This window comes from Salmo salar, chromosome ssa09, assembly GCF_905237065.1.
Source record: "Salmo salar chromosome ssa09, Ssal_v3.1, whole genome shotgun sequence".
Classification (NCBI taxonomy): Eukaryota; Metazoa; Chordata; class Actinopteri; order Salmoniformes; family Salmonidae; genus Salmo; species Salmo salar.
The window spans coordinates 139515257-139541949 of NC_059450.1; the positions used below are offsets into that span (position 1 = coordinate 139515257).

The 26693-nt window shown below is 46.7% G+C and overlaps 1 protein-coding gene across 1 annotated transcript; it reads left to right on the plus strand.

Annotated features, from left to right (window-relative positions):
* Positions 1 to 26693, plus strand: LOC106613058 (chordin). The gene is made up of 21 exons (XM_014214941.2): positions 1 to 463; positions 5547 to 5650; positions 5911 to 6037; positions 7617 to 7757; positions 8221 to 8338; positions 9186 to 9273; positions 10695 to 10836; positions 12718 to 12855; positions 13924 to 14006; positions 17230 to 17377; positions 18897 to 19003; positions 19135 to 19414; positions 20347 to 20588; positions 20873 to 20986; positions 21877 to 22068; positions 22640 to 22733; positions 22893 to 22949; positions 24580 to 24683; positions 24841 to 25098; positions 25599 to 25692; positions 25869 to 26693. The coding sequence occupies exons 1-21, from the start codon at positions 304 to 306 to the stop codon at positions 25931 to 25933; spliced, it is 2856 nt and encodes a 951-aa protein (XP_014070416.1). The 5' UTR covers positions 1 to 303; the 3' UTR covers positions 25934 to 26693.

The following is a 26693-nucleotide window of genomic DNA, read 5'->3' on the forward strand; positions in this document are numbered from 1 at the left end:
ACGGACGGGACAGACGCTTCTGGGCTGGTACAGTCATTGCCTCGGAAAACCTCCAACCTCTTTGGTCACTTTCTCTGCTTCTCTCTGTTGCATAACTTGGGAGTCTTTATTTCCGAATAGGAATAACTTCAAGACCATCAACGAATAGGCTCTCTGGTGACTTGAATGCTGATCTATTCATGTTTATTTAGAGAAGGTTTATTACTAGAGTGACAACTTACCTTCACGTGAAAGCTTCTAAAAACGAAGGGAAGAAGTTTTTCAAGAACAAAAAGGGAAAAGAGAAACCGGAGCCAGTTTTGGATGCTACCCCTCGCCGGGATGCATACTCGCCGCGCGCTGAGTTCCTTATTGTGCGTGATGAGCTGCGCGTGGCTGCACTCTGGACTGGCCTCACGGCTTAAGTCTCCCGTTCTGCCCATCCATTCGGAGAGGGAACCTTTACCATCCAAGGGCATGTCAGGTGAGCCAAGATGCGTCTTCTACTTCTTTTCAACCTAAATATCTGAATTCAATTAATGACCCCTGCTGCGTTTTGAATACTGGCACGGACATTTCAGCACTATAGGCTAGCCTAGTGCTCGTTTGCTAATCTGCCAAATATACATTTGATTGTATAGCCTAATATGTCTATAGCTTTTTAAGACCGTCAGTAGATGATTACTTAGGCTACTACAGCCTATTCTTAGTCTATCATTTTGTCTATCAAAGTGTCTCACTGCACAGCATCACCCTTATTATCAACCCAATCTTGTTTGTTTGTTGTCTTCCTCAAATGTCCCACTGTTATGGTTACTTCATGAACACATTTGCAGAAAACATCTTAATCATAACCACTGAGAATGCCATCTGGTTCATGTGCAGGGCTTTAAAGTGCTTGTTTTTAAAAGGGTAGGCCTACTGGGCCCAAGGGAGTAAGAAGTCAAGGGGTTAGAGCAGTGTATTAACAACTGCCACTAATAACGTTTATCCAATCCTGGAAACTGTAATCAATCGGCTGTCCATTGCTGCAGTTCTTTAGTGTCCTTCTCTGGCTGTGCCAAGCAGTGATTTATATTGCAGTGAGTTGAACGGGAAAGCATGGTGCTACGTCTAACTCTAACGCGACTGGACTGTTTAAAGTGTAGTCACTTAATGAAAGAATAATGCGAACCAGGTTGTTAGCAGCTACGGCAACCGCGCAATATCAAATCAACAGTAGTGAACTTGGCACCGGGGAGCCTCACCTCCAGGCTGCGGTGTACAGCGACTCTGAAACGGGGAGAGGAATGCACAAGTCACACACCCATATGGAGCTAGGCAGGGGAGGGTTGTGGCGCAAATACTTATTGCTGGGGCAATTTTTATGCAAGCTTTTTATAATGCAATACTTTTATTAATACTACTTTAACAATTATTTTGAAATACTCAAAACCTAATATATCAAATCGTTTCCATTACATAGGCCCTGGTAGGCTACCAAAAGCGCATTCCTTTTATTTCTCTTTCCAAATGGCTTGGTGTTTGTTGTGTGAATGGCCTTTTTTATATTCATTTGATGGTCCCCTGCACCATTTAAATGAAACAGGAGGCGTCGGTGAGCTCTGGCGCATGAGACATTCAGTCAATCCACCCAACATGTCCCAGCCGCTGAGTCTGGCTGGGCAGAATCCTATTTTTGTCGTTCTCTCTGAAGCCAATGTAAGAATATGCAGTATTTCACTTCGCAGTGAACTGTCCAGTATATATCTCATTGGCAAGTGCATAGGCCTGGCTATCCTATTGAAGTGTCTGGCAATGCCATGCAATCGTTTCTGTTCGACTAAATGTTTGGTTGATTGTTTTGGTCATAAATTGTGAATTAATTGTAGCCATTTGAAGAAGAAAAAATCCAGCATCATAACATGTTGATCTCAGACTAGGCTATGTAATGGAGTGATATGCCATGTGAACCATGTAATGGAGTGATATGCCATGTGAACTGTGTAATGGAGTGATATGTCATGTGAACCATGTAATGGAGTGATATGTCATGTGAACCGTGTAATGGAGTGATATGTCATGTGAACTGTGTAATGGAGTGATATGCTATGTGAACTGTGTAATGGAGTGATATGTCATGTGAACCATGTAATGGAGTGATATGCCATGTGAACTGTGTAATGGAGTGATATGTCATGTGAACCATGTAATGGAGTGATATGTCATGTGAACCATGTAATGGAGTGATATGCCATGTGAACTGTGTAGTGGAGTGATATGCCATGTGAACTGTGTAATGGAGTGATATGCCATGTGAACTGTGTAATGGAGTGATATGTCATGTGAACCATGTAATGGAGTGATATGTCATGTGAACCGTGTAATGGAGTGATATGTCATGTGAACTGTGTAATGGAGTGATATGTCATGTGAACTATGTAATGGAGTGATATGTCATGTGAACTATGTAATGGAGTGATATGCCATGTGAACCATGTAATGGAGTGATATGCCATGTGAACTGTGTAATGGAGTGATATGTCATGTGAACCATGTAATGGAGTGATATGTCATGTGAACCGTGTAATGGAGTGATATGCCATGTGAACTGTGTAATGGAGTGATATGCCATGTGAACCATGTAATGGAGTGATATGTCATGTGAACCATGTAATGGAGTGATATGTCATGTGAACCGTGTAATGGAGTGATATGCCATGTGAACCATGTAATGGAGTGATATGTCATGTGAACTATGTAATGGAGTGATATGTCATGTGAACTGTGTAATGGAGTGATATGCCATGTGAACTGTGTAATGGAGTGATATGCCATGTGAACCATGTAATGGAGTGATATGTCATGTGAACTATGTAATGGAGTGATATGCCATGTGAACTGTGTAATGGAGTGATATGCCATGTGAACCGTGTAATGGAGTGATATGTCATGTGAACTGTGTAATGGAGTGATATGCCATGTGAACTGTGTAATGGAGTGATATGCCATGTGAACTGTGTAATGGAGTGATATGCCATGTGAACTATGTAATGGAGTGATATGCCATGTGAACCATGTAATGGAGTGATATGCCATGTGAACCGTGTAATGGAGTGATATGCCATGTGAACTGTGTAATGGAGTGATATGCCATGTGAACTGTGTAATGGAGTGATATGCCATGTGAACTGTGTAATGGAGTGATATGCCATGTGAACTGTGTAATGGAGTGATATGCCATGTGAACTGTGTAATGGAGTGATATGTCATGTGAACCATGTAATGGAGTGATATGTCATGTGAACCATGTAATGGAGTGATATGTCATGTGAACTGTGTAATGGAGTGATATGCCATGTGAACCATGTAATGGAGTGATATGTCATGTGAACTATGTAATGGAGTGATATGCCATGTGAACCATGTAATGGAGTGATATGCCATGTGAACTGTGTAATGGAGTGATATGTCATGTGAACCATGTAATGGAGTGATATGTCATGTGAACCGTGTAATGGAGTGATATGCCATGTCAACCATGTAATGGAGTGATATGTCATGTGAACTATGTAATGGAGTGATATGTCATGTGAACTGTGTAATGGAGTGATATGCCATGTGAACTGTGTAATGGAGTGATATGCCATGTGAACCGTGTAATGGAGTGATATGTCATGTGAACTGTGTAATGGAGTGATATGCCATGTGAACCATGTAATGGAGTGATATGTCATGTGAACTATGTAATGGAGTGATATGCCATGTGAACCATGTAATGGAGTGATATGCCATGTGAACCATGTAATGGAGTGATATGTCATGTGAACTGTGTAATGGAGTGATATGCCATGTGAACCATGTAATGGAGTGATATGCCATGTGAACCGTGTAATGGAGTTATATGCCATGTGAACCATGTAATGGAGTGATATGCCATGTGAACCGTGTAATGGAGTGATATGCCATGTGAACTGTGTAATGGAGTGATATGCCATGTGAACTGTGTAATGGAGTGATATGCCATGTGAACCATGTAATGGAGTGATATGTCATGTGAACTATGTAATGGAGTGATATGTCATGTGAACTGTGTAATGGAGTGATATGCCATGTGAACTGTGTAATGGAGTGATATGCCATGTGAACCATGTAATGGAGTGATATGTCATGTGAACTATGTAATGGAGTGATATGTCATGTGAACTATGTAATGGAGTGATATGTCATGTGAACTGTGTAATGGAGTGATATGCCATGTGAACTGTGTAATGGAGTGATATGCCATGTGAACTATGTAATGGAGTGATATGTCATGTGAACCATGTAATGGAGTGATATGCCATGTGAACCGTGTAATGGAGTGATATGTCATGTGAACCGTGTAATGGAGTGATATGCCATGTGAACCATGTAATGGAGTGATATGTCATGTGAACCGTGTAATGGAGTGATATGCCATGTGAACCGTGTAATGGAGTGATATGTCATGTGAACTGTGTAATGGAGTGATATGCCATGTGAACCATGTAATGGAGTGATATGTCATGTGAACTGTGTAATGGAGTGATATGTCATGTGAACTGTGTAATGGAGTGATATGTCATGTGAACCGTGTAATGGAGTGATATGTCATGTGAACTGTGTAATGGAGTGATATGTCATGTGAACTGTGTAATGGAGTGATATGCCATGTGAACTGTGTAATGGAGTGATATGTCATGTGAACTGTGTAATGGAGTGATATGTCATGTGAACTGTGTAATGGAGTGATATGTCATGTGAACTGTGTAATGGAGTGATATGCCATGTGAACCATGTAATGGAGTGATATGTCATGTGAACCGTGTAATGGAGTGATATGCCATGTGAACTATGTCATGGAGTGATATGCCATGTGAACCATGTAATGGAGTGATATGCCATGTGAACCATGTAATGGAGTGATATGCCATGTGAACCATGTAATGGAGTGATATGTCATGTGAACCGTGTAATGGAGTGATATGCCATGTGAACTGTGTAGTGGAGTGATATGCCATGTGAACTGTGTAATGGAGTGATATGCCATGTGAACTGTGTAATGGAGTGATATGCCATGTGAACTGTGTAATGGAGTGATATGCCATGTGAACCGTGTAATGGAGTGATATGTCATGTGAACTGTGTAATGGAGTGATATGTCATGTGAACTGTGTAATGGAGTGATATGCCATGTGAACCATGTAATGGAGTGATATGCCATGTGAACCGTGTAATGGAGTGATATGCCATGTGAACTGTGTAATGGAGTGATATGTCATGTGAACTGTGTAATGGAGTGATATGCCATGTGAACTGTGTAATGGAGTGATATGCCATGTGAACTGTGTAATGGAGTGATATGCCATGTGAACCATGTAATGCCAGCATACTTCTGATTTAAAGTTCTACTAAAGTATACGAACGCCCCAACCTCAGTTCTTATTAACTTAAGCAATCTAAACAGAGGGATGTTACAGGCTACTCACCAGTTTTACATTTAGATGTGGACTGTACCAACTGCTAGTGTATTGTTGTCTTAATGGGTTCTTCTGGACTGATTGCAGGATGTTCATTCGGAGGAAGATTCTATTCTCTGGAGGACACTTGGCACCCTGACCTCGGTGAGCCGTTTGGAGTCATGCACTGTGTCCAATGTTACTGCGAGACAGTAAGTAACACCCTTCACAATAAGCCTAATAGAGTACATGTCAATCTTGGATAGTGGAGACGTTATGTAGGCCTATCAATGGACTGAAATTGGGCCTAAAATAATGAACTAATTAATTATGAATGAATCAATTACCAAAATCATCTCCAGATCTTAGTGCCCCCAAAATGACCCCATTTAACAAATATCATCAGGCTGTGTGATACAGTGTTGAGGTCAGTGTGGATGAGGACTTGATGTTTCTTATCTATTCTTTTCAGCAAAGGGGTCGTAAGAGTAAGGTGTTGGGGAAGGTAAGCTGTAAGAACGTCAAGCAGGACTGTCCTGAGCCGAGCTGTGATGACCCAGTGCTGCTACCTGGACAATGCTGCAAGACCTGCCCCAAAGGTAACCCCTACTAGCCTACTAACTGTCCCTATCACTATATAGACCTGCCCCAAAGGTAACCCCTACTAGCCTACTAAAGATCTATCCTGCCCCATCATGTCCTGTTACCCCTCTCTCGCTCTCTCTAGGTCAGTTAGTTTCATTATGTTGTTCCCTACAGAGGCTGATTGGTAATCAGTAGCAGGTCTGGACTAGGTTGTCTCTCCTACTCAACTGTGTCAAATACGCTCATTCTCGCTCTCTTTTTATTTATTTCTCTTATTCCCTCTTTTTCACTCCCCCATTCACCCAGGCTCACAATCATGCACACGCATATACACCCCCCCCCCCACACACACACACACCACACACACACACACCTGCGCAAACGTTCACTCACACATGTTGGGTCTCATTTTCTCCATAGTTATTCAGCAGTGTGTTTTGGTCATGGAAAGTTAAGGTAAAGCCCTGGGTTTCTCTGAGGTGTGGGCCCCCAGCACTGAGACAACATTGAGTGTGTTTGTGTTCATGTGGGAAAATGTTGAGAGAGTGTGTGTCGTGTGGTGATTTTTTGAAAAGCTTGGGAGTGTGTTGTGGTTGTGTCTTTAGGAAAAGTACGAGTGTGTTTGTCTAAATGTTAAAAAGCTTTGAGTATGTTTGTCTAAGTGATGGAAAACGGTGTGTGCATGCACACATGCTTGTGTGTGTGTGCGTGCGTGTCTATGTGTCTGTGTGTATATTCACTGGTGCACCTGAGGATACAGTACAGAGGAATGGAAGGAGGTGAGACTGACACTACACAGAAGCCCTAGAGCGTGCCCTATGGAGAGAGAGAGAGAGAGAGAGAGAGAGAGAGAGAGAGAGAGAGAGAGAGAGAGAGAGAGAGAGAGAGAGAGAGAGAGAGAGAGAGAGAGAGAGAGAGAGAGAGAGAGAGAGAGAGAGAGAGAGAGAGAGAGAGAGAGAGAGAGAGAGAGAGAGGTCAAGCAGATAGTCTAGGAGTAAAGTGTATGACCTTGAAGAAATAAGTCTGGACTTTGATGATGTGTGTGAGTAAGAGCCTGTCTGTCTCGTAGTGTGTTTTTCTGTCAGTATGCTTTTCAGTGTGTCTGTATTTCAGTGTGTGTGAGGCGCTGAAATGTGCTCATGACATCAGGACACACAGTGGTTTAGAACAGCAGGTCATTGCTGGGATTGCACGTGAGTGTCACTCCCCCTCTGCTCCTCGGACTAAGAAACAAACCTTGTTACCGTGGCACCCAGACGAGCCAGGAGTGCTCCAACAAGGGATTGGAAGAGACACCTGGAGAGAGAGAGAAAGAGGGAGGGAGACACAGACAGAGGGTGGATAGAGAGAAATAAGAGAGGGAGAGAGACAGAGAGAATTAGGGAGGACAGAAAGAACTCTTGGCATTTTAGAATTATTCCTCTCCTCTCTTTCACTCTGTCACTCTTTCTAGCTGTTTCACTCATTCCACATTTGCTGTGATTCTCCTTACTTTATGCCTTCATGTTAAAGAAATGGCAACCTGTAGGTGTTGTGTAAATAGCCCACCGCCTCACACGCTGTGCCCCTGGGTGTTGTGTTGCGCTTGTCCAGGCGAGGTGGACACGAAGCAGGCAGAGGCGGCGTTTGATGGCTTCGAGTACTTCCAGGAGAAAGAGGATGACCTGCACAAGTCCTACAACGACCGCTCATACCTCAGCTCTGAGGACATTTCCTCTGGGGAGAGCCGCACTGGTGGGCATGCACACTCTGCCACACAAACCCACGCATGCAAACACACATACTGTACACTCATGCATGGACATACATCATTTACATTTAGTCATTAACATTTAATGACTTACGGGAGTTTTTAGGGTTAAGTGCCTTGATCAAGGGCACATCAACAGGTTTGGTCACCTAGTCGGCTCGGGGATTCGAACCAGCGACATTTCGATTACTGGCCCAATGCTCTTAACCACTAGGCTACCTGACATGGAAACACACACACATATTATACATGCAGTATGTGGATATACAGTACAAGGATATACAGTATTCATATAAGGACACATACTCTCACAGCCCCCGTAACAAGGAAATCATTCCTCCATTCAGTCATTCTGATTTACATCTTTACTTTACTGTGTGTGTGTGTGTGTGTGTGTGTGTGTGTGTGTGTGTGTGTGTGTGTGTGTGTGTGTGTGTGTGTGTCCAGACTTTGTAGCAGTGTTGACGGGAGTGACAGACTCCTGGTTACCCAGCTCCAGTGGTGTGGCCCGGGCACGCTTCTCTCTCACTAGAACCAGCCTGACCTTCTCCATCACCTACCAGAGGTAACACACACACTGACAGAAAAACTAACAATAATCATGTGATAATCATTAGTAATGACTAGTCTCTAATTTGATAAAATGAAATTATATCTTTCCCTCTTCCTCTCTCCTGTTCTCCCTCTTCCTCTCTCCTGTTCTCCCTCTTCCTCTCTCCTCTCTCCTCTCTCCTGTTCTCCCTCCCTCTTCCTCTCTCCTGTTCTCCCTCCCTCTTCCTCTCTCCTGTTCTCCCTCCTTCTCTCCTGTTCTCCCTCTTCCTCTCTCCTGTTCTCCCTCCCTCTCTCTTGTTCTCCCTCCTTCTTCCTCTCTCCTGTTCTCCCTCCCTCTCTCCTCTCTCCTCTCTCCTGTTCTCCCTCCCTCTCTCCTCTCTCCTGTTCTCCCTCCCTCCCTCTCTCCTGTTCTCCCTCCCTCTCTCATCTCTCATGTTCTCCCTCCCTCTCTCCTGTTCTCCCTCCCTCTCTCCTCTCTCCTCTCTCCTCTCTCCTGTTCTCCCTCCTCTCTCTCCTGTTCTCCCTCCCTCTCTCCTCTCTCCTCTCTCCTGTTCTCCCTCCCTCTCTCCTCTCTCCTGTTCTCCCTCCCTCTCTCCTGTTCTCCCTCCCTCTCTCCTGTTCTCCCTCCCTCTCTCCTGTTCTCCCTCCCTCTCTCCTGTTCTCCCTCCCTCCCTCTCTCCTGTTCTCCCTCCCTCTCTCCTGTTCTCCCTCCCTCTCTCCTCTCTCCTCTCTCCTGTTCTCCCTCCCTCTCTCCTCTCTCCTGTTCTCCCTCCCTCCCTCTCTCCTGTTCTCCCTCCCTCTCTCCTGTTCTCCCTCCCTCTCTCCTCTCTCCTGTTCTCCCTCCCTCTCTCCTCTCCTAGGATTGGGCGACCAAGCAGGGTTGTCTTCCTTGATTCAGATGGAAACACTGCGTTTGAGTACAAGACCCCTAAGGGAGACTCAGACATGGTAAGAGACTGGAACACTCTTTGTTCCTAGGTAGACATTTCCGCTATTTATGTTTTTATTGTGTGTGTATGTGTGTGTGAATGTGAGAAGACGGGGAGAGAAAGCAAAAGTGCTTGTATGTGTGTGTACCCTAGAGAGAAAGATGAAGTACCTCTGTGATAAACGCTCTCTCTCTGTGACTCTCCGGTCAAACTCTCACTGGCCCCCGACATAATTCACCCTGCAATAATAAACACAGACGCTGCCACAAACACACACACGCGCATACAGACACACACACACTCACGGCATTGTCACAGCATTGCCTTATCATTGTCCGAATGATGCTGAGGTAATCAGGTCTTGATTACTGTAAAATAACGCATGCAGCCATTCTCACAAACAGTGGATTTTATTGGGTCAAATGGAATGGTGCAACCGTTGGACTGAGAGGCACAAGGAGCTGCCACAGTCACCTAACTTTACACAGAGTAAACACAGAGAAAGAGAACGAGAAAGGAAGGTATAGTTTATTTAAGAGGGGAGCTGTGTGTATGTGTGGGTGGGTGTGTGTGACAGAGGCCTACATCACCAGTGCACCATTTCCCATCTAAAGCCAAATTACACACGTAACATCATCACATTCTGTAACAACTTAAGTCAGGACCCTGAATATAGGCCTAGAAAAAAAATGTACTTATCATTTTTTTGACAAATGCCCCTATCAAGTGTCGAGTGCTAGAGGACCTTAGTGAAACCTCCCTGGGGCGGCCAGGGGGAGGGGTTGTTGAAACAGATTATCTCGGGGGGTGGTATTTAGTGCGTGACATCACCCGTGTGAAGGAGACGGAGCACAATTAGAATTAAAAGAGGAGATTATCCTGGAGTCAGAGCTATGAGGTGTGTCCCCGTCAAAACATTTCTTACCCCTCTAAGGCACATCTTTTTTCCGGAGGTTTCGTTGTTTGAGTCCAGAGTCTCGACAGGCTGATCTTTTCCACAGATGGAACTGTGTGTTGCAGAGAAATGAAACAGCATATGCAGACTGTTTTGAGTCAGTTTGTAAGCAGTAACTATGGCAGAACACAACACACACACACACACTCAAACCCCAGCCTTGGCTAAGAACACCACACACACACACACCCACACACACACACACACGCACACACACACACTCAAACCCCAGCCTTGGCTAAGAACACCACACAAACACACACACACACACACACACACACACACACACACACACACACACACACACACACACACACACACACACACACACACACACACACACACACACACACACACACACACACTTACACACACACTCAAAGCTAAGAACATGCGGCTGCAACTGTGGCTCACCTGTGTGTGTGTGTGTGTGTGTGTGTGTGTGTGTGTGTGTGTGTGTGTGTGTGTGTGTGTGTGTGTTTCAGATCTGCGGGGTGTGGAAGAATCTTCCCCAATCCCACGTGCGACAGCTACAGGCAGAACAACTTCGGGTTACTATGACAACAGCAGCCGGTAGACGGGAGCAGATGGAAGGAAAGATCATAAAACACAGAGCACTGTTCGCAGGTGTGTGTGCGTGTATTTGTGGGTGCATGAAAGTGTGTTTGTGTATCTGTTTAAATGTGCATAGAAGAAGACTCAATATTTCCATCAATTCAGATTTATGTATATACAGTTGAAGTTTATGTACACCTTAGCCAAATACATTTAAACTCAGTTTTTCACAATTCCTGACATTTAATCCTAGTAAAAATTCCCTGTCTTAGGTCAGGATCACCACTTTATTTTAAGAATGTGAAATGTTAGAGAGAATGATTTATTTCAGCTTTTATTTCTGTAATCACATTCCCAGTGGGTCAGAAGTTTACATACACTCAATTAGTATTTGGTAGCATTGCCTTTAAATTGTTTAACTTGGGTCTAATGTTTCGGGTAGCCTTCCACAAGCTTTGTAGGCCTCCTTGCTCACACACACTTTTTCAGTTCTGCCAACAAATTTTCTATAGTTTTGAGGTCAGGGCTTTGTGATGGCCATTCCAATACCTTGACTTTGTTGTCCTTAAGCCATTTTGCCACAACTTTGGAAGTATGCTTGGGGTCATTGTCCATTTGGAAGACCCATTTGCGACCAAGCTTTAACTTCCTGACTGATGTCTTGAGATGTTGCTTCAATATATCCACATAATTGTCCTTCCTCATGATGCCATCTATTTTGTGAAGTGCACCAGCCCCTCCTGCAGCAAAGCACCCCCACAACATGATGCTGCCACCCCAGTGCTTCACGGTTGGGATGGTGTTCTTCGGCTTGCAAGCTTCCCCCTTTTTCCTCCAAACATAACGATGGTCATTATGGCCAAACAGTTCTATTTTTGTTTCATCAGACCAGAGGATATTTCTCCAAAAAGTACAATCTTTGTCCCCATTTGCAGTTGCAAACCGTAGTCTGGCTTTTTAATGGCGGTTTTGGAGCAGTGGCTTCTTCCTTTCTGAGCGGCCTTTCAGGTTATGTCAATATAGGACTCGTTTTACTGTGGATATAGATACTTTTGTACCTGTTTCCTCCAGCATCTTCACAAGGTCCTTTGCTGTTGTTCTGGGATTGATTTGCACTTTTTGCACCAAAGCACATTCATCTCTAGGAGACAGAACGCGTCTCCTTCCTGAGCGGTATGACGGCTGCGTGGTCCCATGGTGTTTATACTTGTATCGATGAACGTGGTACCTTCAGGCGTTTGGAAATTGCTCCCAAGGATGAACCAGACTTGTGGAGGTCTACAATTGTTTTTCTGAGGTCTTGGCTGATTTTCTTTTGATTTCCCCATGCTGTCAAGCAAAGAGGCACTGAGTTTGAAGGCAGGCCTTGAAATACATCCACAGGTACGCCTCCAATTGACTCAAATGATGTCAATTAGCCTATCAGAAGCTTCTAAAGCCATGACATCATTTTCTGGAATTTTCCAAGCTGTTGAAAGGCACAGTCAACTTAGTGTATGTAAACTTCTGACCCACTGGAATTGGGATACAGTGAATTATAAGTGAAATAATCTGTCTGTAAACAATTGTTGGAAAAATTACTTGTGTCATGCACAAAGTAGATGTCCTAACTGACTTGCCAAAACTATAGTTTGTTAACAAGACATTTGTGGAGTGGTTGAAAAACACGTTTTAATAATGACTCCAACCTAAGTGGATGTAAACTTCCCACTTCAACTGTATGTGTACAGGTAACTGCCAAAATAAAGGAACCACTTGAGTAAATGAGGGATACAATACATTTGTGTACATTTCAATGACGACAAACATTCAGTAATGTATACAGCTCATATTGTAAACAGTATCTGCATGAGAACACAGTGGATGGCATTCATAACCGAATACAGTAAAAAAGGTATGTGTGTATAGCATGTGTGTTTATAATGTGAGTGTGATATCTGTGTGACCCCACAGAGACGTTCAGCTCCACTCTGACCTCAGAAAAAGAGCATTCTGGGATGGGAGGCATTGCCATGCTGACTCTGAGTGACACAGAGAACAACCTTCACTTCATCCTCATACTGCAGGGACTGATACAACACAGACAGAGAGGTGAGAGGGGGAGAGAGAGGGGTGGGGAGGGAGGACTGATACAACACAGACAGAGAGGTGAGAGGGGGAGAGAGAGGGGTGGGGGAGGGAGGACTGATACAACACAGACAGAGAGGTGAGAGGGGGAGAGAGAGGGGTGGGGGAGGGAGGACTGATACAACACAAACAGAGAGGTGAGAGGGGAGAGAGAGGGATGGGGGAGGGAGGACTGATACAACACAGACAGAGAGGTGAGAGGGGAGAGAGAGAGGGGTGGGGGAGGGAGGACTGATACAACACAGACAGAGAGGTGAGAGGGGAGAGAGAGAGGGATGGGGGAAGACTGATACAACACAGACAGAGAGGTGAGAGGGGAGAGAGAGGGGTGGGGGGAGGGAGGACTGATACAACACAGACAGAGGTGAGAGGGGGGGAGAGAGAGGGGTGGGGGGAGGGAGGACTGAAACAACACAGACAGAGAGGTGAGAGGGGAGAGAGAGAGGGATGGGGGAGGGAGGACTGATACAACACAGACAGAGAGGAGAGAGGAGAGAGGGGAGAGAGAGAGGGGTGGGGGAGGGAGGACTGAAACAACACAGACAGAGAGGAGAGAGGAGAGAGGGGAGAGAGAGAGGGGTGGGGGAGGGAGGACTGAAACAACACAGACAGAGAGGTGAGAGGGGAGAGAGAGAGGGATGGGGGAGGGAGAACTGATACAACACAGACAGAGAGGTGAGAGGGGAGAGAGAGGGGTGGGGGAGGGAGGACTGATACAACACAGACAGAGAGGTGAGAGGGGAGACGATGGGGGAGGGAGGACTGATACAACACAGACAGAGGTGAGAGAGGGAGAGAGAGAGAGGGGTGGGGGAGGGAGAGAGGACTGATACCTTCAGCCATAAGACAAGAGACTAGAGATTGCTGTGGGAATAGGGAGTAGGGGCTAAGTCAAGAAACTAGAGATTGCTTTGGGAATAGGGAGTAGAGGCCAAGACAAGTGACTTGGGGTTGTTTTGGGACTGGGGAGTGCTGTGAGGCAGTGTGACATGGTTCTAAGTTTGTTCTGTGTGCTCTCTCTCGACCCTGTAGACTCCCCCCTGGTGCCCATCCGGGTACGACTGCAGTACAGCCAACATGTCCTGAGAGAGATCCATGCCAACGTCACCGCCTATGTACGTTTTAGAAACTACACACACACTCTCTCTTTCTCTCTCTCTTTTTCTGTTTCTCTCTTGGACACAGATCTAGGATCTGCTTGTCCTCACCAAACCAGATCCTAACCTTAACCATTAGGAGGAAAACACACATCAGGGACAAACCAAGAGGCAGGAGGAAAGGGGGGAAACAGATGACATCGTGACATCAGGGACAAACCAAGAGGCAGGAGGAAAGGGGGGAAACAGATGACATCGTGACATCAGGGACAAACCAAGAGGCAGGAGGAAAGGGGGGAAACAGATGACATCGTGACATCAGGGACAAACCAAGAGTCGGGAGGAAAGGGGGGAAACAGATGACATCGTGACATCAGGGACAAACCAAGAGGCAGGAGGAAAGGGGGGAAACAGATGACATCGTGACATCAGGGACAAACCAAGAGGCAGGAGGAAAGGGGGTAAACAGATGACATCGTGACATCAGGGACAAACCAAGAGGCAGGAGGAAAGGGGGGAAACAGATGACATCGTGACATCAGGGACAAACCAAGAGTCTGGAGGAAAGGGGGGAAACAGATGACATCGTGACGTCAGGGACAAACCAAGAGTCGGGAGGAAAGGGGGGAAACAGATGACATCGTGACATCAGGGACAAACCAAGAGTCGGGAGGAAAGGGGGGAAACAGATGACATCGTGACACACTCTCCCGCTGAGACGGATGTGGCTCCTTCCCCACATCCTACTGCTGTTGTTAGTACTGTTAAACCTCCATAGAGATGTGATGGACAAAGAAAAAGAAAGAGAGAGTGTGGAGGGGGGTTGTAAGAGACAGATGTAGTGAGGAAGAGATGGAGGGATGAGAGACAGAAAGGAGAGAGTGAGGGAGAGATGGAGGATGAGAGACAAAGGAGAGAGTGAGGGAGAGATGGAGGATGAGGGACAGAAAGGAGAGAGTGAGGGAGAGAGGGTGGGACGGCATGCACACTCCTCACACATGTCAGTGTTTAGATGTCTGTGGGACCAGAAAGAGGGAGGAAGAGGGGGAGGAAGAGAGGGAGGGATAGAGGGAGGAGGAGGGATGAAAGGAGGGGTCTGTTTTTAATCTGGTGGGAATTATGTGAATCTGAGAGTTGATGTGCCCCTCTTTCTGTTTTACACCCACACACACATACACCAAATAGTCTTTACGTTACATGATCAAAAGTATTTGGACACCTGCTGGTCAAGCATATCATTTCAAAATCATGGGTTGGTCCCCACTTTGCTGCTATAACAGCCTCCAGTCTTCTGGAAAGGCTTTCCACTAGATGTTGGAACATCGCTGCTGGGACTTGCTTAGTGAGGTTGGGCACTGATGTTGGGCGATTAGGCCTGGCTCGCAGTCGGCGTTCCAATTCATCCTAAAGGTGTTCGATGGGATTGAGGTCAGGGCTTTGTGCAGGCCAGTCATGTTCTTCCACAATGATCTCGACAAACCATTTCTGTAATGACCTCGCTTTGTGCATTGGGGCATTGTCATGCTGAAACAGGGAATGGTCTTTCCAAAACTGTTGCCACAAAGTTGGAAGCACAGAATTGTTTATAATATCATTGTACGCTGTAGCGTTAAGATTTCCCTTCACTTGAACTAAGGGGCCTAGCCCGAAACATGAAAAACATCCCTAGACCATTATTCCTCCACCAAACTTTACAGTTGGCACTATGCATTGGAGCAGGTATCGTTCGCCTGGCATCCGTCAAACCCAGATGCGTCCATCAGACTGCCAGATGGTGAAGTGTGATTCATCACTACAGAGAATGCGTTTCCACTGCTCGAGAGTCCAATGGCTGCTAGCTTCACACCACTCCAGCTGACGCCTTGTGTAACAGTGTAGGTTCTGTCCCTCTCTTCGCCCCAACCTGGGCTCGAACCAGGGACCCTTGCACACATCAACAACTGACACCCACGAAGCATCGTTACCCATCGCGCCACAAAAGCCGCGGCCCTTGCAACGCAAGGGGAACAACCACTTCAGGTCTCAGAGCGAGTGACGTCACCGATTGAAACGTTATTAGCGCGCACCACCGCTAACTAACTAGCCATTTCACATCGGTTACACTTGCACTGCGCATGGTGATCTTAGGCTTATGTGCGGCTGCTCGGCCATGGAAACTCATTTCATGAAGCTCCAGACTAACAGTTATTTTGCTGACGCTGCTTCCAGGATTTTTTACGGGCTTCAGCACTCGGCGGTCCCGTTCTGTGAGCTTCTGTGGCCTACCACTTTGCGCCTGAGCCGCTGTTGCTCTTCGACGTTTCCACTTCACAATAACAGCACTTACAGTTGACTGGGGCAGCTCTAGCAGGGCAGAAATTTGATGAACTGACTTGTTGGAAAGGTGGCATCCTATGACGGTACCACATTGAAAGTCACTGAGCTCTTCAGTAAGGCCATTCTACTGCCAATGTTTGTCTATGGAGATTGCATGGCTGTGTGCTTGATTTTATACACTATTCAGCAACGGTGTGGCTGAAATAGCTGAATCCACTAATTTGAATGGTAGTGTGTGTTCTCCTCCCTTTCCTGCTCTTAATATATTACCATCCTTCTCTACTTTCCTTTCATCTCCAATCATGCTTTTTACTCTCCACTTTTCTCAATCAATCACTCCTTCCTTCATCCTTTCTTTCCTTACCTCCCTCCTGTCATTCCTCCATCTCTCCCTCTCTCCCTCTCTCTCTCTTGGCTCAATTCTGTCCCTGGATTTATTGTACATGGATATTTCTATTGAAATGGGCCCCGAGGTCATAAAAGTAATGTGTTCACCACAGTCATACATCTGTCACATTAATATAACATTTTTCAAATAACTTTCCAATCTCTGTTTATCTAAAGTTCTGGCGGTTGGAAGGATATGAAAGTGGGTGCATTTTGTGAGATATTAGCCCCAAAGCAAGCCATATTTCCGGTGTGTCTAAGGCCTATGTGTGTGTGTGTGTGTGTGTGTGTGTGTGTGTGTGTGTGTGTGTGTGTGTGTGTGTGTGTGTGTGTGTGTGTGTGTGTGTGTGTGTGGTGGTGGGGGGGTTGTTGAGAGAGACAGAGAGAGTGTGTTGTTGTGACATAATGAGTGTGTTTCAGTGTCTGTATGTGTGTTTGAGGAGAATGACTTTGTGAGTTTATCTATTATAACCTCTTGTGTGTTTGTTTCTGATAAGTCTGACGACATATCACCATTTCCCCAACGTTCTCCCTTTAGGACCCAGACTTTGCTGAGGTGCTGACAGACCTGAACAGTCGGGAGCTCTTCTGGTTGTCAAGGGGCCAGCTGGTGATTGCCGTGGAAACCGAGGGCCCGAACCCCAGACACATCTCCGGTTTCATCACCGGCAGGAAGTCATGTGACAGTAAGTGCCACGCCCCTTTATGTAGAACAACCAATCAATCAATCAGCCCTCAGTCAGTCACTCAGACAGGTGACATGTTGAATCGATGAAGTTACTCGAGTCGCTCAACATCAAACAATCAACCGTCATTCCTCTTCTGTCATCCCATCACACCTGAAATGAGGCCAACATCAGAGACCTAGGAGGAATGGGTTTTGTCTTTCAGTTCACTTGTTCCCCTTCTGTTCCTCCATGGCTGTTTTAGAGATTCTCTCTCTTCTATAAATACTCCTTTCTTTCAAGTCTTATCACTGAAGTAAAACCATGTTTATAGCACCGCTGTTTGACTTGGTGGTCCAGCAAGACCGGGAGAGGAGGTGTGTGTCGTAGACAAAGTCTGAGACAATTCAGCGCACACATGTTCCATTCAAGCGACTCTAATGCAAACATACTTATATACTTAGATCCCCCCACACACACTCACACACACATTGTCTTTTTCATACGCACACCCACACTTGTGTGTACACACACACACACACACACACACACACACACACACACACACACACACACACACACACACACACACACACACACACACACACACACACTGGGCGCTGCCAAGGTCACAGTCTGCTGGACCTCACTCTCCATACTGGTGTTCCAGCTCCATGATTAACAGGTTGACGTTATGTGTGAAGAATTCAACCAAACACACTCGTTTCACTCTCTCCTTACATCTCTCTCTCTCGCTCGCTCTCTCTGCCTGTCTCTCCTGTTCTGTTCTTTTTCTGTCTTGAACTCCTTCCCCTCTATTACTCCCATTCGGCCTTTCTTTGAGGAGTTTCTCCCTCCTTTTCTCTCCTCTCCTTCTCTATTTGTCTTCCCCTGTCTGTCTTCTAAGCCCCTTCGTGTTCAACAAGGGTTACCTCATCCCACGGTTTAACCTTGGGTTAGGGTGTGCATGTGTTGGGGGGTACTCCACTTAAGCTAGAATTCTCTCTTTTGAGATGACACACACTTACCCTCACCCCAAAGTTCTGTGTGGACGGGTTGTGCTCTATTCCGTTCCCTGTGATTGTCCCCTCTGGTGGAGTGATGACATGGGGTGTGTGTGCATGTGTGTGTGTGTGTCGTTCTACAGCGGAGACGTGAGAGAATGTGTTCTGGCCCTCTCTCGGCTCCCCCTGTCTGGCTCTCCAGACTAACATGGTGAATTATAACATGACAGAGGAGAGCATTGCCTCATCTCGCATGCAAGAGCTGCCTCATCACACACAGATAGTCTGTAGTAGTCTGGGTCTGGGGCTGAAATGGAAAGGGGACAATGTTTTGAGATCAGAGTCAGGGAGACCCTACTCATACTCACTCTCTCATCATCCTCTCTCGTTCCATCTTCAATTTGCTTTATGGAAACATGAAAAGATCCAAATGTGGCACTGCGTGTTCATCTGTTATGTAGAAATATTTTACAAAATGTTTTCCTCTCTCAATTTTCTCTCTTTCCGTCCTCCACTCCCCGTCTTTCTCTCTCCAGCCATCCAGAGTGTCATGTCCAGTGGTGATGCATTGACAGCAGGGAAGACGGGCGGTGTGGGATCAGCATTCTTTCATCTACATGATAACGGCACCCTGGACTACCAGGTATGGATCTGAACTGAACTGAATTGATTTTAACTTTAAATAACTGAATCAAATGGAATTGTACTGTCACTATTTCCATATCTGAACTGAACTGAACCACCAAACCAACCCATATCCTGCTCCGTCCACAGGTCCAAATAGCGGGGTTGTCCAGTGAGGTGGTGGGTTTGACCATTGAGCTAAAGCCTCGGCGGCGCAGTAAGCGCTCCGTGCTGTATGACCTAGCTCCAGAGTTCGACAGGCCCAGCGGGCGGGCGTCGGGAAGCTGGAGTCGTCTGGAGGCGCGTCACATCCACATGCTGCTGCAGAACGAACTGTTCATCAACGTGGCTACCGCACACAGCCAGGAGGGGGAGCTACGCGGACAGATCAGAGGCCTGCTCTACAGCGGCCTGGAGGCACCCAGACATGGTGAGACACTGACCTCAGACCAGAGCAGACACTAGGGCTGAATCCTAAATCAACCCCCTTTGTCTCGCTCCTTCATTTGTGCATTTGCTCCTCCATTCGTGAATTATTTTTGAGTTTGCGCAATTTCACACTAGAATGGAGTTGTGCATAATTATGAGCCACCTGTGTTTGTTTGTGTTTGACACAAGTAACAGATGAAATACCTCCCAAATGACATGTTTAACTGTGACTGTTATCTTGGAAAATGACAGGGGAATTTTTCTCATTTGAATTTAACGTCCATTTTATTATTTAAATGTGGAACATGAATTGCCTCATTCAAGTCAAGAGTATATCCCGAACCTGTGTCACAGCCGGCCGCGACTGGTAGACCCACGAGACAATTGGCCCAGAGTTGTCTAGATTAGGGGAGGGTTTGGCCGGCAGGGATGTCCTTGTCCCATCGCGCTCTAGCGACTCCTGTGGCGGGCCGGGAGCAGTGCATGCTGACATGGTCGGCAGGTGTACCGTGTTTCCTCCGACACATTGGTGCGGCTGGCTTCTGGGTTAAGTGGGCATTGTGTCAAGAAGCAGTGCAGCTTGGTGGGGTTGTGTTAGTATGTCCCGAAGTTGATTGATCCCTTCACCACTCTTGAAATCACCCTTTGAGTTTTGTTAGTAACACGTGACAATGGAAGGCCCTCCGAGCGAGTTGGTAGTGGCGATGGACTGGTTTGGGATTGACCATAGAGTAACTCAAATACACTTAGGTTGAGTAAATGCATAGGTCAGGGATGGAAAACTCCAGTCCTCTAGACTAGAGACAGTGTTCACAGAGGCACCTTTATAAAGTATCTGAAAAAACATTGATCCCAATTTGAGATTATTCTCTTTAACTCTAGTCTTTTGCTTTTCATTCATATTTAACTCTCTCGACCCTCTCCCTTCCCTAGAGATCCCTGTTCCTCTGGCAGGCCAGTTTGTGGCCCCTCCAGTCCTGACCAGTGCTGGGGGCCATGCCTGGGTGTCTGTGGACGAGCGCTGTCACCTCCATTATGAGATCGTGGTGGCAGGCCTCAGCAAAGCTGATGACCTCACAGTCAGCGCCCACCTTCATGGATTTGCCGAAATCGGAGAGCTTGGTGAGAGCAGCACCAATCACAAGAGACTGCTGACAGGGTTCTACGGTTCTCAGGTAGGCAGAGGGAGACACATGAATAATCACAGACACACAACTTTGTCATGACAGTATGATATAGATAATGTATACATACAGCAGAATCTTATTCTATTCCATTCTCTCTCTCTCTCTCTCTCTCTCTCTCTCTCTCTCTCTGTCTCTCTGTCTCTCTGTCTGTCTCTCTCTCTGTCTCTCTCTCTCTCTGTCTCTCTCTCTGTCTGTCTCTGTCTGTCTGTCTGTCTGTCTGTCTGTCTGTCTGTCTGTCTGTCTGTCTCTCTATCTCTCTCTCTCTCTCTCAGGCCCAGGGTGTGTTGAAGGACATCAGTGTAGAGTTGTTGCGTCACCTGGACAGAGGGACAGCCTTCATCCAGGTCAGCACCAAGGTCAACACCAGAGGAGAGATACGTGGACGGGTGAGTAGGACCAGAACTCAACCACTGAACAACCATTATTCAACCACTCTAAAATCCTAACACAGTGTGCATCTCAATCTCAATCCACACTCTTCACTTTGATCATGCATTATTGGAATATATTGAGGATTATAGAGATGGAGCGATGACAGGTGGAGGAGAGGAGGGAGGGAGCTGAGGCTCCTTAGGGCCCTAGTGTGTGTGTGTGTGTGTGTGTGTGTGTGTGTGCTCACTTAGCCAGTGTGAGGCCACACACTCTCACTGGCAGATGGTCTTGTGTTTTTAGAGACATTTTGTTGAAAAGTAAAAGTTTGTGAGGACACACAAACACATCGTTACATGCTAACATATCTGCAGGTGGCCTGGTTTATGATTTTGTCTTAGCTGCCAGGGATTAGAATGGAAGAAAGAAACGTGTGAGAACACACACACACACACACACACACACACACACACACACACACACACACACACACACACACACACACACACACACACACACACACACAGTAAGGTCCGGTAGTTTTAATAGCAAACAGGTCTGACACATAAACAGCCATGTGCCTTGGAGCCGTAGAGACATGGCTGGAAAGTTGGCTGAACGCTCCATTTAGGACTCATTTACAAGTACACTTTATAACAAGGCACCAGGGAGGTTTGTCCAACAAATCACTGAAATCCTAACCTCTGTCTTCCCCCCTCTCTCCCTACTTCCTCCTCCTTGTTCTCTTTCTCTTGGTCCCTCCTCTTATTCTCATATTCTCATGCTCACCCCTTTTCTGCCCCTCTCTATCTATGTCCCTTTCTCATGCTCGTCCCCTCTTTCTTTCTCTCTCTGTCACCCCCTCTCCATTCTTCTCTCCCTCCCTTCTGTCTTTCTCTCCCTACAGGTCCATGTGCCTAACAACTGTGAGTTTGGGACAAGGGGTGAGGTGGAGGTGGCGGAGTTTGATGGCCTGTTTGTGCGTGATCCTGAGGAACTAAAGAAAGACCCCCACACCTGTTACTTCGAGAGTCAACACCACGCCCACGGCTCACTCTGGACCCCCAACTACAACCACTGTTTCACCTGCAGCTGTCAGGTAGGACTGTTCAAACTACAACCACTGTTTCACCTGCAGCTGTCAGGTAGGACTGTTCCAACTACAACCACTGTTTCACCTGCAGCTGTCAGGTAGGACTGTTCAAACTACAACCACTGTTTCACCTGCAGCTGTCAGGTAGGACTGTTCAAACTACAACCACTGTTTCACCTGCAGCTGTCAGGTAGGACTGTTCAAACTACAACCACTGTTTCACCTGCAGCTGTCAGGTAGGACTGTTCAAACTACAACCACTGTTTCACCTGCAGCTGTCAGGTAGGACTGTTCAAACTACAACCACTGTTTCACCTGCAGCTGTCAGGTAGGACTGTTAAAACTACAACCACTAGGGCGGCGCTATTGCTACGCATTCAATTTACTGCTGGTTTCCCAGACACTGATTAAGTCTAGTCCTGAACTAAGAAGCCCTTTCCATGGAGAATCTAGAAGTCTTGAGAATCTAGAAGTATAGTTTCTACTTCTATATTGAGTGACTGTGTCTAACCACTCTCTCTCTTCTTTTGTCCATTTTCTCTTCCCTCATCTCTCCATCTCTCTGTCCTCCCTGTAGAAGCGCACAGTGATCTGTGACCCGGTCATCTGTCCAGTCCTCACCTGTTCTCACACCATCCAGCCTGAGGACAAGTGCTGCCCCGTGTGTCTCGGTGAGTGTGTGTGTATGAGTGTGTGTGTTACTATGTTTGAATAGGATTGTGTGTTTTTCTTATTCTTGAGAGGACTTATTATTGACAGTTCACCACATTACGGTCGTAAAGTTGTTAAATAATACTTTCCTGTGTCCGTTTCCCCTGTCTGTCCTTTAGAGAGGAAAGACCCCAAGAACATGAAGACTCCAGAGAGGCTAGACGAGCATCCAGAAGGTTCTGAACCGTCTCTCTGTCTGACTGTCACTCCTCTTTCTTTCTCGCTTTCTCCTTCTGTCTGTTCCTCTGTCTCTCCCTGCTAGGAGGCACTCGTTCTGTCTCTCTACATCACCCTCCCTCCCTCTCCATCTGTCTGTTCCTCTATCTCTCCCTGCTAGGAGGCACTCGTTCTGTCTCTCTACATCACCCTCCCTCCCTCTCCATCTGTCTGTTCCTCTATCTCTCCCTGCCAGGAGGCACTCGTTCTGTCTCTCTACATCACCCTCCCTCCCTCTCCTTCTGTCTGTTCCTCTATCTCTCCCTGCTAGGAGGCACTCGTTCTGTCTCTCTACATCACCCTCCCTCCCTCTCCTTCTGTCTGTTCCTCTATCTCTCCCTGCTAGGAGGCACTCGTTCTGTCTCTCTACATCACCCTCCCTCCCTCTCCTTCTGTCTGTTCCTCTATCTCTCCCTGCTAGGAGGCACTCGTTCTGTCTCTCTACATCACCCTCCCTCCCTCTCCATCTGTCTGTTCCTCTATCTCTCCCTGCTAGGAGGCACTCGTTCTGTCTCTCTACATCACCCTCCCTCCCTCTCCTTCTGTCTGTTCCTCTATCTCTCCCTGCTAGGAGGCACTCGTTCTGTCTCTCTACATCACCCTCCCTCCCTCTCCTTCTGTCTGTTCCTCTATCTCTCCCTGCTAGGAGGCACTCGTTCTGTCTCTCTACATCACCCTCCCTCCCTCTCCATCTGTCTGTTCCTCTATCTCTCCCTGCTAGGAGGCACTCGTTCTGTCTCTCTACATCACCCTCCCTCCCTCTCCATCTGTCTGTTCCTCTATCTCTCCCTGCTAGGAGGCACTCATTCTGTCTCTCTACATCACCCTCCCTCCCTCTCCTTCTGTCTGTTCCTCTATCTCTCCCTGCCAGGAGGCACTCGTTCTGTCTCTCTACATCACCCTCCCTCCCTCTCCTTCTGTCTGTTCCTCTATCTCTCCCTGCTAGGAGGCACTCGTTCTGTCTCTCTACATCACCCTCCCTCCCTCTCCATCTGTCTGTTCCTCTATCTCTCCCTGCTAGGAGGCACTCGTTCTGTCTCTCTACATCACCCTCCCTCCCTCTCCTTCTGTCTGTTCCTCTGTCTCTCCCTGCTAGGAGGCACTCGTTCTGTCTCTCTATATCACCCTCCCTCCCTCTCCTTCTGTCTGTTCCTCTATCTCTCCCTGCTAGGAGGCACTCGTTCTGTCTCTCTACATCACCCTCCCTCCCTCTCCTTCTGTCTGTTCCTCTGTCTCTCCCTGCTAGGAGGCACTCATTCTGTCTCTCTACATCACCCTCCCTCCCTCTCCATCTGTCTGTTCCTCTATCTCTCCCTGCTAGGAGGCACTCGTTCTGTCTCTCTACATCTCCCTCCCTCCCTCTCCATCTGTCTGTTCCCTCTGTCTCTTTGTGCCAACAGATATGTTTTACCTCTGAGATTGATATGCATTTGCAATGCTAAGAGTCCTCTATTTCTCTCATCCCGCTGAACCCCCCCGCACTCACTCACTCACTCACTCACTCACTCACTCACTCACTCACTCACTCACTCACTCACTCACTCACTCACTCACTCACTCACTCACTCACTCACTCACGCACTCACTCAGGTTGTTACTTTGAGGGGGACCAGAAGATGCATGCTCCTGGGTCTACCTGGCATCCATTCGTCCCTCCATTTGGCTACATTAAGTGTGCCCTCTGCACCTGCAAGGTAGGCTTCTAGGTTATTTCTTCACAGCTAGGATGATGTAAGTCGATAAGTGATGCTAACAAAACATAATTAGAATCATAACCTTTCTGCAGCTTCCTAGAATTTAATGTAAATTACGCTCATTTCCCATTGTGTCCTTCCTCCTCCACTCCTGTAGGGGGCGACAGGCGAGGTGCACTGTGAGAAGGTGACGTGTCCAGCCCTGACCTGCAGTCGTCCGGTACGCCGTAGCCCCTCAGACTGCTGTAAGGAATGTCCGGAGGAAGACAAACCCCCCTTGGAGCACGCTGACATGATGCAGGCAGATGGGACACGTCACTGCAAGTTTGGGAAGAACTTCTACCAGAACAGTGACAACTGGCACCCCCGTGTGCCCCTGATGGGAGAGATGAAGTGCATCACCTGCTGGTGTGACGTGAGTATTACAGGGAGTCAGGGACCAGTCAGGAACAAGTCTTTTACAAAATACAGACACTTAAAAGTGGGTTTGGACCTGTTGCCAAGCAACAAAACTCAAGACAAAAAAGCTTCAGACTGTTGGACCTAAACCCCATAGACCAAAAAGGAAAAAAACACTGTAGAACTCCCTCTGTTTCAGTAAACCTTTAGAAAAACCCAGACTCAACGTTTCTACTGACTGAAGGACTTTTTCCATGCCACTGTTCTCAATACATATTTGTACAGATAGAGTAGGGATGTTTCAGACTTGGGTGAGCTTCATAGCTGTAGGGATGGGGGGACTTGTGTGGTCCTTACCCCTTGGGGAAAAAATCCAGTGTCAGTGTGGGGAACTCTGGGATTTGGAGTTGAGAAGCATTTTCTGGTTTCACAGCATTGTGAGGAGCATTCCTAATGTACCTCCCTCGATCTCTCCCTCCCTCCTTTCTCTCTTTCTTTCTCCCTCTCTCTCTCCAGCATGGTGTGACTAAATGTCAGAGGAAACAGTGTCCAGTCCTGACCTGTAGTAACATCACCCGCCGGGAGGGCATGTGCTGTCCTGAGTGCCAAGGTGACAAGCACACACAAACATACACCATCCTCCCTCATGCTCCCTAGCCAGAGCATCCTAGAACACATGCTTGAAATAGTGAGACATGCTCTCAATCCTGATGACATGCTTTCAAACAGTGATGATTCATGTAGTAATCATAGATTCATTCATATTGGATTGTCTCTTTTGTTTAGATTCCAAAGAGGAAGAGGAGGAGCTGATGAAAGTTCCGGAAAAGAAGAACAGCTGGAGACACTGAGTTGAGATCCCCTCTCCACCCGCATCCCCCACTTCTACCTTCCCCCACCACGCCCCCCTCCCCTCCTCTCTCTACCTACCCCCTCATGGGCAGACCTAGACCTGCACACTGGGTCAGCTAACACCCCCTAAAATCAAGACCCCTATAACCCTCCAGCCCCAACCCACAACCCCCCCTGTCCACTCCCACCCCTTAGTCAGCCTCTGGATTGTAAGGAAGGAAGGAAAGACAGAGGAAAAGAAAGAGAAGCACTGAGGTGTCATGGAAAGAAGGGAACAAAAAGAGATCAGAAGTGAACCAACCACAGCTGCTGCAGCAGTGTCTTTTGACTGGTTCCTTTGAAATGTGACATTTTTGTTTGGTTTTTAGTTATTTTGTTTCCTCGTGATGAATTTTGCCCGCCCTTTCAAAAGTCACATACAATTACCCTTCATATTCAAATACCTGTACGCAAGGTTTTTTGCTTAGTTGTTAAAATGGATGTGTTGGTAGTTTTTGCGTTGTTAGATTGATGTTAATTGTAAATGGTTTGTACTGATGTGTGTGTGTGTGTGTGTGTGTGTGTGTGTGTGTGTGTGTGTGTGTGTGTGTGTGTGTGTGTGTGTGTGTGTGTGTGTGTGTGTGTGTGTGTGTGTGTGTGTTTGCCAGTGGTAAAAATGTTTGCTAAGCAGTGGCCAAACATACAAGACAGTAAACTTACTTGGTGGCTAGATGGAAACACACACAAAACAGTCAGCAATGCTCAGTCTATCTGATAAAC